Source organism: Oncorhynchus tshawytscha, linkage group LG29 (genome assembly GCF_018296145.1).
Source record: "Oncorhynchus tshawytscha isolate Ot180627B linkage group LG29, Otsh_v2.0, whole genome shotgun sequence".
Lineage (NCBI taxonomy): Eukaryota > Metazoa > Chordata > Actinopteri > Salmoniformes > Salmonidae > Oncorhynchus > Oncorhynchus tshawytscha.
In genome coordinates this window covers 12,355,334-12,369,021 of record NC_056457.1, presented here as the reverse complement: position 1 = coordinate 12,369,021, position 13,688 = coordinate 12,355,334, and the positions used below count along the sequence as shown (strand labels likewise).

The 13,688-nt window shown below is 47.5% G+C and overlaps 1 protein-coding gene across 3 annotated transcripts in view; it reads right to left on the bottom strand.

Annotated features, from left to right (window-relative positions):
* LOC112227917 (transcriptional activator GLI3-like) overlaps window positions 1-13,688 on the bottom strand; it is a 144,122-nt gene that overhangs the window by 81,551 nt on the left and 48,883 nt on the right. For all 3 annotated transcript variants that reach the window (XM_024392919.2, XM_024392921.2, XM_024392920.2), the window contains exon 3: window positions 8,091-8,360. In XM_024392919.2, the coding sequence (XP_024248687.1) occupies window positions 8,091-8,360 (270 nt within the window). The remainder of the gene's footprint in view (window positions 1-8,090; window positions 8,361-13,688) is intronic.

The window sequence follows — 13,688 nt, the reverse complement described above, 5'->3', positions numbered from 1 at the left end:
TCCTCCAGAAGCGTTTGCATGGCTCTATAAGGAAATAAATGATGAAGTGCAATGCTGGAGAGATGAGAGTTTGCAGGGGGGTTGTGTTTTGATTGTGTTTATTCAAATTTTTACATTGCAAAAAGTGACATTTATATTTAATGCCACAAGAGGTACCGAATCCGGCCAAATAGGTTCCGGAAGGAAACCGGATCCTGTTCTGGCTCCTGCCTATAGCCCCCCATATCTCCACAGTGCAGCTCCACCGTGGGCCCCACGGCAGGTCATATTGGGGCTGACCCAGCATGACAGCGTGTATAAGAGTAACCCTGCCTGACTCTGTGAGAGTCAGTGACTGTGAGGCTAATAACACACAGACCTGGTACGGCAGGGGAAAGAGGCACCTCAATTCTAACCCACGCAGAGTGAGGCTAGCTAGTGAGCAGGGTTGGGATTCAACAAGGCATTGGTCAGCGTGACTGGTCACTGTGGTCCGGGGGCATTCAAGTTGATATCCACATGTGTTATGAAAGAACAGACAGCGTAGGAAATAGCATAAGTGGCAAATAAAATAAACGAGTAACTAAACTATACTTTTATCTATTCCTCTCATTAGTTCTGTAAATGCGTTGATTTGTTGTTCGCTCGGACAGAATTCTTCATTTATTACACGTGATATTTAGGATTCAGGATTCAAGAATGTAATACTTTAGGCCCATAAAAAAATAAACAAAAGCTGATAGGAATTTGATTTAGTGCATCTCGTTAATGTAGTGCACCTGCATGTTGCAGACACAGTCTACATATTTTCAATTATGAGTGTCTACTCTCTTAGAAAAAAGGGCTCCAAGAGGGTTCTTCGGCTGTCCCCATAGGAAAATCCTTTATTTCATGTTTTTATTTATTTCTCCTATGGGGACAGCACCTTTTTTGGTCACACCACGCAGTGTAGAGCAGAGAGAAACCCAGGGCCGTGTCCCAAATGGCACCATATTCCCTATTTAGTTTACTACTTTTGACCAGGGCTCTGGTCATAAGTAGGGCCCTATTTAGTAGATAGAGTACCATTTAGGTCGCAACCCCAGTGGCACAGCAATCAGACAAATGACTGTCGGGTCTCAGGAGCAGACAGGGGTCGTCACCTCCGGCCAATTACAGCCCTCGCTCTCCCTCGCCGCACAGCAACACTCCCTCTGTAACTCTCTGACTCTCTTCATTTCTCCCTCTCACACGCACACTTCGGTCTTTCTCTGTCTCTCTCCCCATAGGCCGACATCTCTGTCTCTCTTACCTTCTCTGTCGCTCATATTTTCCTCTTCCTCTCTTCGCCCTCTTCCTCTCTCTCTCTCTCTCCCCCTTCTCTCTTTGTCTCTTACGCAAAGCAGGGCCTGATCTCTCCCGTCTCCCTCCTCCCAGAAACAAGGATAACTTGTAATCCATTTACTCCACCCCTGTCAACAAATTCCCCCCAAAATAATCCTAAAAGACTTACAACCAGAGCTAGGTACTATCAAGGGAACGGAGGGCGAGAGAGAGGAGACAGAGCACACATGGGGCAGGGAAGGAGTGATAGCACTGAGAGAAAAGAAAAGGAGAGCAGAACATACAGTACTGTACACAGGGGAGCGAGGACGGGGTAGAAGAGAGGAGAGAGGAGTAGAACTTGGTGTCACAGTGTTTTTTTTTTTTTTTTTCTTTTGTCACGCAGGTGGCGCCTCTGGGGGTCCCTATGGCCTCGGTGGCTGTGGCTGACAGACAAACGGGGCACCGTGTAAAACCTTAAAGAGGATTAACCCTGCCGGAGTGATTTAATGAGACCTGAACGTGGCGGGCACCGGAGAGCCCCGCTGATTGAACCGGGCCAGAGAGGCAGAGAGTCTGGCTCCCAGCGGCCCAACAGGCCCCAGCCGCACCGCTCAGCCTGCTCACACTGAGTCACATCAAAGCCGCCCCGGCTGGGGGAGTCGAGCTGAGGAGAGGGGGGGGAGAGAGATGAGGAAAGAGAGGGGGAGGGCTGGACGGAGGAATCCCTTATCTCCTCCTGAGAGGATGCTGCTCTGCAGAGCGAGATTGTCTGGAGCTGCCACCTGTCCCAGCCATCTTTGAAGGCAACACTAAGCCTATGATGGGCCTGACCTCCTCGAGCTCCCATTCTTTTATGTCTCTCTTCATTTTCTGCTTTGTTACACCCCCCCCCACACTCCTCTCTCCTTCTCCACTCTCACTCTCTTCTCACTGGCACTTCTTCTCACCCCCGTTTTTGCACTTCCATCTCTCTTACTGACTCTCTCTCTCTCTCTTTCTTCCTCTCTCCTGTCCTCCTCCTCTCTCTCGTCTCGCTCTTCTGTAAGTCTCTCCCCTGTGGTACAGACAAGAGGATGTACTGTCGTCTACTTATTTGCTCCAGCCTCAACAGAGGTAACAGAGCTGAGAGGAAACATGTTAATTACCCAGCATGCCTCAGCCCTCTCCTCCTGTAGAACAATAGGTGCAGTCCGTCCTCAGGAGAGATGGAGAGATGAAAGCGAGGGAGGGAGGGAAGCATCAGGGGGTGGGGGGGTTGGTTGAAGGGATAAAGGTGCTAATCTTGTAGCTAACGCTATGAGAAAAGGGACACGAATCGCTGCTCTACAAGACCGGCGGTGAGATTTGCATAGAGTGAACAAACATATAGGCGGTCGCGAATTGAGTGTGACTCTCCCACTCCACACCGAGTGATTATCCCCACTGCTGCCACTTCAGGAGGGAGAGAAAAGGAAGGCACAAGACGTCAGCAGGAGGAGGAAGAGAAAGACCCATAAGCCTCTATGTTGTCCATACATGCGCTCACGTCTTTATGGTCTCTGTGGTTGAAGGGGTGATTGTTGTTTCTGGTGGTGTTAGTGCTGGTGTTGGTGGTGGCGTATCCTTACGGACAGTCCGAATAACAAGTCTTCGTTTTTAAGCCTTCGCTACTTCAAAGCACGCCTATTGTTTTGGACATGTGATGCCTCTGTGTGTCTACCGACCGATTAGCCATTCCTCATTCGACGCCGGGGTCCAAAACACAGACAGATGTTGCAAGAATGATATCAGGAAATGCTGAATATTCATTTCTTAAATATTTGTAATTTATTTTCCAGCCACTCCAAATTAATCTTGGCATTGTTAAAAAATGCAATTTTACGCACGTTCTTGGGCTCTGAGATACTAAGAGAAACCACAAGAAAGTCTGACCTTCACTCAGAGCGAACGTGGCGTTCCTTAACTACTTCAAACTTTGCCTAACCCCTTCATTCATCAAACGGCCTACAAGCGGTACATGCGAGAATATGGCCTATCTATCTACCTATCTTACACTGTGAGATTTCTCTAATAAGCTGTATAAAAGAGGATCACGGACGATTATCCCCGGTGTGTTGGACTGCGGGGCTAATTCAAGAGCTGCCCGGCCATGGTTCTCTTTCTTGATGAAAGGTGGTGGATTGAAGAGACTCCTTTCCATCGCCTGCAGGGCGCCCCCGGGCTCCCCCCGGTTCCCCCCCACCCCCTTCTTGCCCCCCTGTGCCCCACTAGGGGGTTTCACCAGGACCGCCCGCCGCTCCAGAAGCCAATATTGAAACAATCACAAAGACTTGCCCTCGATCACCCTTGAAACGGGCACGTGTCTCCCCACACTTCCCTGCCGCCCCCCGTGCTCCTCTGTAGTCTAATGTCTGTGGGGAGGAGAGCTTGAACCTGTGTCGCCAACACTCGTGATGTGGAACCCAGAAAGTTGGCCTCTTTGAATGGGTTGTCAGAGAAAAAATTATTATAAATGACTTTTTCCATTTTTTTCCATGACTTTTTTTCTGTGCCAGGAAAGCTTTCCTATAGTTCCTGTATGGCCTATATGTGCGACTCTGAATCAGAGAGTGCAGTAATGCAATCATTAACTGTACAGAGCCTGGTCCATTGTGGTGCAGATCACGTTGGGGTTTTGTGACAGCCAGCTCCTTCACTTCAGTGGTCAGCTGCTGTGGTTGAATATTGAGGCAGACAGACTGACATGGGCTGAGTCTTCGTCTCGCCTCGCCGTGCTACGGACCTGTAGACCTGAAATATCCTCTGCAAAGCAGCCATGGAGGTTAACCTAACCCCTGTCTGGTGCTGGAGATCACCAGACCACCAGACCACCACCCACCCTCACTGCATAAACCCTGGGTCTGGTTGAGTGCTGGCTGGGCTCTCCTTCCCCTCTCCCAGTGCTCTGGTTCTTCACAATCCAAGGTAATGGTCACTTCTGCCAGGGCTTTGGCTACAAAGAGCAGGATTACAGAGATACAGCCGGTCGGGATCCAGACTACGCACTAGACCAGCCATAGAACTCTACTGTACTTCCACCTTGCTATTAGAAGCCCTGGTCTAAGAGGTCTCAGAGGTGAGACAGGGACAAGGCTTTGGTGTGAGGATTACCAGCTGGAGGTGCTTGGCCATGGATCTTGATTCCAGACAGCAGACTATTACGCTGATATGTTCCCTCTTCTACTTCAGCTATAAGAGTCTGTCTCGGTCCACACAATGACCTAGTATACTGTGTCATCACAGACACACACGCAACCACCAAACAGCCTTGGTTGTCAAGGAACCAACCAACATGCTTAAGGATTGTTTCAACAGCTTAGTGCTTTTCCTTCCCTCCCCAGTCGCCTTCCTTTGACAAAACATCTTCTGATGTTTCAATACTGTTTGGATTGGTAAGAAACATAAGAAAGCCGCCCATTGAAGAGGATGCGCTTTCGCGATCCCGTAACGGGAACTGTTTTGACTGGCCCGAGGAGGAAGGGGCGAACGAGTGTTTAAGAAAAAGACAAAACACTTGAAGGAAGAAGAGGGATCCCGGAGGAGAGAGAGAGAGCGGAGACGACGGACGGATCTCCAGCAAGTGTTCCACTGTTGCTGAGGACCACTGACCCGCTAATCAGCCCACGGTGTAAACAGATGTCGCTAGCGCCGCAGCCCGCCGCGCTAACGTCCTCACAATACACACGTTCTCACAATACAGAAATCTTTTTTTTTCCTTCATTTTTTTAAACAAGTCTCTCTCTCTTTCTTATTAATCCTCCTCCCCAATCCTTCCTCCTCCTTATCCGGGCGAAAGCCCCACGTATTAGTGTTGTGGTAAGCAGGATATGGACTCTTATCCTGTGTTTGCCCAAGAAAAGCGGCTAAGAAGCTAGGCATCACCGCGATTTAGCTAATGCACACAATAGGGCCTATTTTTCCTTAATGCCTCCTCCTTTATGTGGGCAAGTGGGTGTAAAGATGAGAGTAAACACAAACATCAGAGACTTATAGGCCTCAGACAGGGGAGTGGGAGAGAGCACTGAAGGGGCTGCTTGAAAAGGAAAGATTTGCGAAGAGAAGCAGCGACCTCTAAAAAGAACACAAACTCCACTCCCCCTCCTCCGACCCCCAATATCCGCCCTCCTCTTCTTCTCAACAGCCACCACAACTCGTATCACCGCCACAGTTATGACCATGACGACCCGGCAGTCCAGGTGCGCTTGAGGCTTGCAGGTGTTGGCGCGTTTAGCCACATTAAGCACTGACAGTACAACGGAGGGAAGAGTAATCACATTTACCTGGCTGCCGGCCGTGGCCAGGCCGTGCGGCGCCCCGCGCTCTGCAAGCACAGCACAAAGACACATGCTCCCCTCTCCATCACCCTCACAGTCGCAACATACACCTGGGATACATTTAGGGAGGTGACAGTCAGTCAGAGACCCCAGGGTAGAGGGGGTGTTGGGGGAGTGGACCGTGGAAGTAGGTTTGGGAGGGGTTCAACCAAGCACAGGGTCAATGTACTTCACACCTCTGGGGCTAGTGGTGGTGGTGGTGGGCTCCGTGTTCAAAGGGGCTAGGGCCCTCGCCCTTTCCTGACCCCCAGACTGAAGGCACCATGAGGGGCTGAGGTGGAGGCTCTGGAGCCTGGTCCTGGGTCTTGCCTGGGTCCAATCAGAGAGAATGGGACCGGGCTGACCGGCAGGCGCCTTCAGGGACACCTCGTGTTCCCCACACCTGGTACCAGAGGAAGCCATTTTACACAGCCCCCGGCTTGCTCTCTTCTCTGACCTCTGGTCGTAATTCTTTCTGAACTGAGTCAGGGTCAGGGCACGTCCCAAGGACATCCATTTACTTTACACTTCACCCTCCGAGGAAAAAACGACTGTCTTCACATTTCAGCATGTACTCCAGTTGTACTTTTCTACTGAACTTCACTAGAACTTAGTCATCTCAATTCGGTCAAATAATTGCCTATGCTAAAACATTGAGATGGAATTGATACTTTTATCAATATCTGATTACAAGAAAGAGAGTGATAGCGAGAGAGAGAGAGAGAGAGAGAGAGAAAACAGAACACAGAACAGGGGGGGCCTATAGCACCAGTCATCTCTCTATCCACTCTGCCCTCTGCCTGGTCTGATTGCTGTCCTGCGGCCCAGGAGGCCCCCAAGTGGAAAGAATGGAGCCCTTTGAGGCTCTACGACCCCTTTGACTTTTCCTGCTGCTTCTGAACTCTCCATTTCAGACTCTGACTTTTACGCATGACCCTGAGGCGCTGCCACCCCTCACTGTGACCCCCAACCACCACCACCCACCCATCCCCCCAAGCCCTCGCCCCTAGTTCCCCTTGGCTTCAGTGGGCTTAAACCCCCTACCCCAAGTGCTCAACCCCAGTGCTCACACACACACACACACACACACACACACACACACACACACACACACACACACACACACACACACACACACACACACACACACACACACTCGCAATCAAAAGTGGCAGTCCTGCTGAGCTAAGACCGGGCTGTAATCGACAGTAATGTTCTGCTTGCGAGGATCCTGTCCACTACACCAATGAACAGACCCAGGGCCTGACTTTAAGTAACCTTTCAGATTAGCACTGTAGCTCTGTGGTGGATGGAAGCACCAGTGCACAAAGGAGACGCCGGCTTATGAACTAACTAAATAAATAGAGTTACAGTAAAGAAATGGAGCCAGAGCCAGGGACAGAGAGACCTTTTCATTACGGCCTGCAGATTAAAACCCCTCTGTCAGGCCCAATTCGCAGGCAATGTATCGAAAGTAAACAAACTGTCCGATCAAATCCTGGAGGCCACGTCCATTCAGGCTATGGTGGCGGTGAAATGATCCTCCTAAACAGCCCCCAGCTCTCCACTCATCTGTCTCTCTTTCATTCTATTACTGCACCTTTCTCTTATTCCTTCTCCCGCTCTCTCTCTCTCTCTCTCTCTCTCTCTCTCTCTCTCGCTCTCTCTCTCTTTCATATTTTATTTCCTATGATTTTTCTATCATAACCTCAAACCTCATGTACCTCGCTCACTCCTCCCTTTATATATACTGTGTCTCTCTCTCTTCTCCCTTTCTCTCACCCACAGTCTCTCCGTCCTAGTCAGAGAGAAGGGGGAGGAGGAGGGGGAGGAGGAGGGGGGGTAGTGAGTGTGGTTTGACTGCGCAATGCAGTGTAGTGTAGAGTTGGGGTTTTGATGTGTGTGTTGATGAGTGGAAGTGGAGTACTGGGCTCAGACAGGCCCCTAATGAGGGAATTAAGGAGCTGTGCTGAATGCTCCACATACTAACTTCCCAGAGAGGGGGAGAGGGGGGGAGAGAGGGAGAGGGGGAGAGAGAGAGAGAGAGAGAGAGAGAGAGAGAGAGAGAGAGAGAGAGCAGCTGATCTGTCAGGCCTAATCAAGCGACTAGCAGCCTTGCCTTCTACCTATTATTCTACAGAACATTGGTGCCACTGTTCAGAGGGTGTTGGGGGGTCTACAGGCATGTTGTCTTTGAGCCTGCCGCCTCACTCAAATTACAGTATATTGCTCACAAATACACACAAACACGGTTCATTTTTTGACTTATAATTGATCTCACCCCCAGTTTTTTTTAAATGTAATTATCCATCAATCTATTCAGTAACTCACTGAGACAATTCAAGTTGTCTGATGACCAAAAAACCCTGAAGCAAGTACCCATTACTTTTGGCATCACAGACATTCTCTAACAATCAAATGGAACATCCTATCCAACCCCTCCTCTGTAAACTGAGGTCCGTTGTCTGTACTCACCATAGTGGGAGTCCAGGTATCCGTTGCGAGGGTCCATGGCGAACAGCGTGCCACGGTACGGGAGGCCGTGGTCGACCAGGTGGGGCAGCGAGCTGTGCAACTCTTTCTTTACCAACGGTGGGCGCTCTTCTGTGGAGGTGGAGGGCTCTTCGCCCAGCTTGCTGCCAGGGGGCCCGGGTGTGGGGGCCTGGGTGCTGATGGCATTGCGCCTCTCACGGTGGTGGTGGTGGTGGTGGTGGTGGTGGTACGGCGTGCCCGAGCTCTCATCCTCTGTAAGGGGACAGGGGGGAGAGAGAGGGTAAGGTCCTAACTTATTGAGGGTACATACATCATAATTGATCCCTGTACATTTAAAGCTACTGTACAGAGCCTAAAGTCTGCTGAAGTCTTCTCAACCTGTTCTGAATGCCTTTGGTGGTGGAGGGTTAGTAGTTTCACAGTCAGCAGAATTAGAACAGAGGAATTACGGATGCTGCCGTCAAGGGGAATTTCTTTACCTCTCAGAGTCAATACACACACACACACACACACACACACACAAATTAGATAATTTAGCATACTCCTATGAGGGGCAGGGGATTTGTTTTGTACACATGCAACCAACCAAGTATGCACAGTGGGTCTTCCCTGCAAATCCACGCTGGTTTGGTCTCCATATAAGCCAGCTGAACGTGTGAGTTCTCAAGCAGAAGACAAGCTAAAGCCAATAGGACTCAAGCAGAAGACAGCTCAAGTCAATAGGACTCAAGCAGAAGACAGCTCAAGCCAATAGGACTCAAGCAGAGGACAGCTCAAGCCAATAGGACTCAAGCAGAAGACAGCTCAAGCCAATAGGACTCAAGCAGAGGACAGCTCAAGCCAATAGGACTCAAGCAGAAGACAGCTCAAGCCAATAGGACTCAAGCAGAGGACAGCTCAAGCCAATAGGACTCAAGCAGAAGACAGCTCAAGCCAATAGGACTCAAGCAGAGGACAGCTCAAGCCAATAGGACTCAAGCAGAAGACAGCTCAAGCCAATAGGACTCAAGCAGAAGACAGCTCAAGCCAATAGGACTCAAGCAGAAGACAGCTCAAGCCAATAGGACTCAAGCAGAGGACAGCTCAAGCCAATAGGACTCATCTCTGGTGCTCTCACCAACTAAACGAACCCCCTGCATCACAGCCACATTCAGGGGGAGCGATTCCCAAGTCGGATCTTAAAGTCAGCCTCGTCTGTTCCTTTTTTTAAATAAATGGATTCCCATGGAGAAGGCAACCGGGTCTTTCCGCCTGCATTCCAAACTGCCCATTAAGCGGCCTCATGGTATCACCCCCCCCTCCCCCCTTCTCCACACCCCCTCTCTGCCAGAGTAATCTCTTTCTCTCTCTACTTCTCTCTCCAGGTGAAGGAGAGAAACTAAGCGGAGAGATGGAAAGACGGAAAGGAGAGTCCCCCTGAGAAGCTATCCCTGGTGTGCTGGGTTAGTGGGGATGAAAGTGAAGAGAGTTCAAGGGCTGTGCTGCTTTGGAAAGAATGTACCTTTGACCTGACCACTGACCCTGGCCTTCATGGGGTCACATGGTCCCTAACCTGGTGAGTGCTACTGTACAGACCAGTTCTGAGTAGTCCCTGAAGAGAGCATACTCTGGGCGCTCTTCATGTAACACTAACTCCTACACACTTGAATAGTGTCCAAGAAATGATGAATGTTGAGCTTCATTGTAAATAAAATGAGATTATTCCTATCATCTGTACCTGAGTATGATTATGATCAATTATTACATTTTAACATGCTTAGGTTCATGTTTTGTATGATCTTTAGTTTTACACTGGCTCGTCTAAAGTTTTACACTGGCTTGTCTAAAGTTTTACACTGGCTCATCTAAAGTCTTACACTGGCTCATCTAAAGTTTTACACTGGCTCATCTAAAGTTTTACACTGGCTTATTGAATGTTTTACACTGGTTCATCTAAAGTTTTACACTGGCTCATCTAAAGTTTTACACTGGCTCATCTAAAGTTTTACACTGGTTCATCTAAAGTTTTACACTGGCTCATCTAAAGTTTTACACTGGCTCATCTAAAGTTTTACACTGGCTCATCTAAAGTTTTACACTGGCTCATCTAAAGTTTTACACTGGCTCATCTAAAGTTTTACACTGGTTCATCTAAAGTTTTACACTGGCTCATCTAAAGTTTTACACTGGCTCATTTAAAGTTTTACACTGGCTCATCTAAAGTTTTACACTGGCTCATCACTGGCTCATCTAAAGTTTTACACTGGCTCATCTAAAGTTTTACACTGGCTCATCTAAAGTTTTACACTGGTTCATCTAAAGTTTTACACTGGCTCATCTAAAGTTTTACACTGGTTCATCTAAAGTTTTACACTGGCTCATCTAAAGTTTTACACTGGTTCATCTAAAGTTTTACACTGGTTCATCTAAAGTTTTACACTGGTTCATCTAAAGTTTTACACTGGTTCATCTAAAGTTTTACACTGGTTCATCTAAAGTTTTACACTGGTTCATCTAAAGTTTTACACTGGCTCTAGCCGAATGCGCTACAGAACTATTGCAAAACCTGTTTGATTCAGTCACATACAATTCTGTCTTCCTAAATGCCTCAAATCCACCCTATTCCTCCATCCTGATCCAGAGAGTCCACTGAGTTTGGCCTTATCTTGACTGAGCAACAGATCCACTTCATTGGAGGCTGCTGGGAAATCTCCTCTGGTCCAGCCCTGGTTCCTGGTTGATTCGGTGCCCCCTGTTGCTCTCTCTTTTTTAACGTCTCACTGAGGGCCCTGACAGAGTGCCGCGATGCCAACGCCAAAGGTTCTGTAGCATTTACCAGCCTAGCACTGTAAGGCCCCGCTATGAACTGGAGGCGATGGAGAATTGCAGCCCTCCAAAAGCCAATTGAGTGCAGAGGAGAGGGCTAGATTAAAGAGCGCTACCCCGAGTCGGAGAGAGAGAACGAGAGACCCCCTCTCACTCTCCCACGTCCATTACCTGTGTAAGGGCCCAGCCATGCAGCCCGACTGGTGCCTCAGCGCTCGGGAGGAGCAAATTCCACGAGACTTAACACAGAACTGACAAACCAGCAAGAGAGCAGAGGCTCATGCTCTCCTCCGCTGGAAATTATAGTGTCAGTTATGATATAAGTATTTAATCCTATACTGCACAGCCCCTGATCTTATTAAGGGAATAATGGCACTTATGCTGTTAAAGCTGGATTAATAGGGTCTGCTCTTGCAAAGCGCAATATTAACATAAAGGGATTTCAGACTCGGGGTTCATCTTCTCGCATGGATTGGATTTGAGGAAGAAAGTGGGGACTGTAAACTGTGCTGGGAGCAACTAGAGCAAAGGACAGGGTTATGCTGCTGAGAGGAGTGTGGGCCTGTATGTACTGAATACTGATCCAGCGAACACAGAGTTGAGGCCCGGGAATAATATCTTATGGTAGACCAGGAGAGGTTTCTAATTCTTGGTCTAGTTTATTTATGTATTTGCTCCATAGACTTGACATACACAATGTGCTTGTAGCAATAACGTTTGAACATTTGGAAGTGAAGTCAAACTCCCACAAGCCCATGCAGCTAACACCGTCTATGAACTCTTTCTGGAGACAAAATATTTTGGTAATTATTCCCAAAGATATTATTACACCACGTTCCTGTGTCTCTCTTTGGCTTCTTCCCCTTTCCCCCATTTGGGTGGGTGTCTTTCTTTCTTTTTCTCCCTCCCTCCCTCCCTCCCTCCCCCTCCCTCTCTCTTTCCCTCTCAGTGAACTCCAGCCCTACTCACTTATGTCTCGGAGAGGTCAAGCAGCTAATATTTAAATCAAACTATTGTCACTCCAACATTCCTCTCCCCTCCACGTCACCATGGTGAACTGTCATTCTGCCATATACCACCTTAAATGGCTTCATTATTTTAGTGTATACCACCTTAAATAGGTTCATTATTTCAGTGTATACTACCTTAAATGGATTCATTATTTCAGTTTATACTACCTTAAATGGATTCATTATTTCAGTGTATACTACCTTAAATGGGTTCATTATTTCAGTGTATACTACCTTAAAAGGGTTCATTATTTCAGTGAATACCACCTTAAATGGGTTCATTATTTCAGTGTATACCACCTTAAATGGATTCATTATTTCAGTGTATTCCACCTTACATAGGATCATTATGTCAGTGTGTACTACCTTAAAAGGGTTCATTATTTCAGTGAATACCACCTTAAATGGGTTCATTATTTCAGTGTGTACTACCTTAAATGGGTTCATTATTTCACTGAATACCACCTTGAATGGGTTCATTATTTCACTGAATACCACCTGTAATGGGTTCATTATTTCACTGAATACCACCTGTAATGAGTCATTATTTCAATGTATACCACCTTTAATGGTTTCATTATTTCAGTGTATGCCACCTTTAATGGGCTCATTATTTCAGTGTGTACTACCTAAAATGGGTTCATTATTTCAGTATGTACTACCTAAAATGGGTTCATTATTTCAGTGCATACTACCTAAAATGGGTTCATTATTTCACTGAATACCACCTGTAATGAGTCATTATTTCAATGTATACCACCTTTAATGGTTTCATTATTTCAGTGTATGCCACCTTTAATGGGTTCATTATTTCAGTGCATACTACCTAAAATGGGTTCATTATTTCAGTGCATACTACCTAAAATGGGTTCATTAAAAGGTTAAACAAATACTGGGCAGCAGAAGGTCAAGAACTAAAACTTGAATGGTGAAACTGAAATAGGAGGGATCCCCCAAGGCCCAGTCCTATCCCCATTTCTATTTTTTATCCCGGTCACATGTCATCCAACCTAAACGGCTGGAAAACTTGGTTATATTTTACTTGACTATACTTGAACCCTCTTGAGCTTCATAGGGGCAGTTTACTGATAATGATTATAATATGTATTTTTTGGTCTAATGTATGTCCAATGGTGTTTCATAGTGTATTGCGTTGGATAGCTGGAGGCTTTATAGTCAGTGTTCTCATCCATTGTGGCTGTGCAGCGTACTCTGCCTCTGATGTGGAGGACTCAGGTGTCTGCAAACACTTTGAAAAGCCTGAACTTCAGGAGCACCTCTCCAACCCTGAACACCATCAGCCTCAAACAGACCCTCTTGGCTTTTTCTCTTTCTTCCCTCCCTCATTTTTCATTCCTCTTTTATTCCCTCCCTTTTTCCCATGGTTGCCCCCATCCCGTCCTCCTCTCCTCCACCGGTTCACAAGTCCATTCACCCACAACACAAAGCAGGAGGCCGGTCCTCGGTGGACCAAGGGGAAGCATGCCTCACACACAAAAAAAATAAAAAAAAAGACCTATCCAGGACTCTCTATGGTGATTGAATTTCTTAACATCTTTTCAAAAACTGCTTAAATGCCTGCAGGCGAGAGGAAGAAACAAGCTAATGGTGGATGGGGAGCACTGAACAAATTTCAGAGCCCTTTCCTGCTCGCGTTTGAGGTTGAAAGCGAGCTCCTGCCTTTCAAGTTTCAAAGTCCTCCTTCCTCCCGCAGTGTCACTGAAGGATTTGAAAAGAAGGTAATTGTGCTCACTGCAGTCCTGAT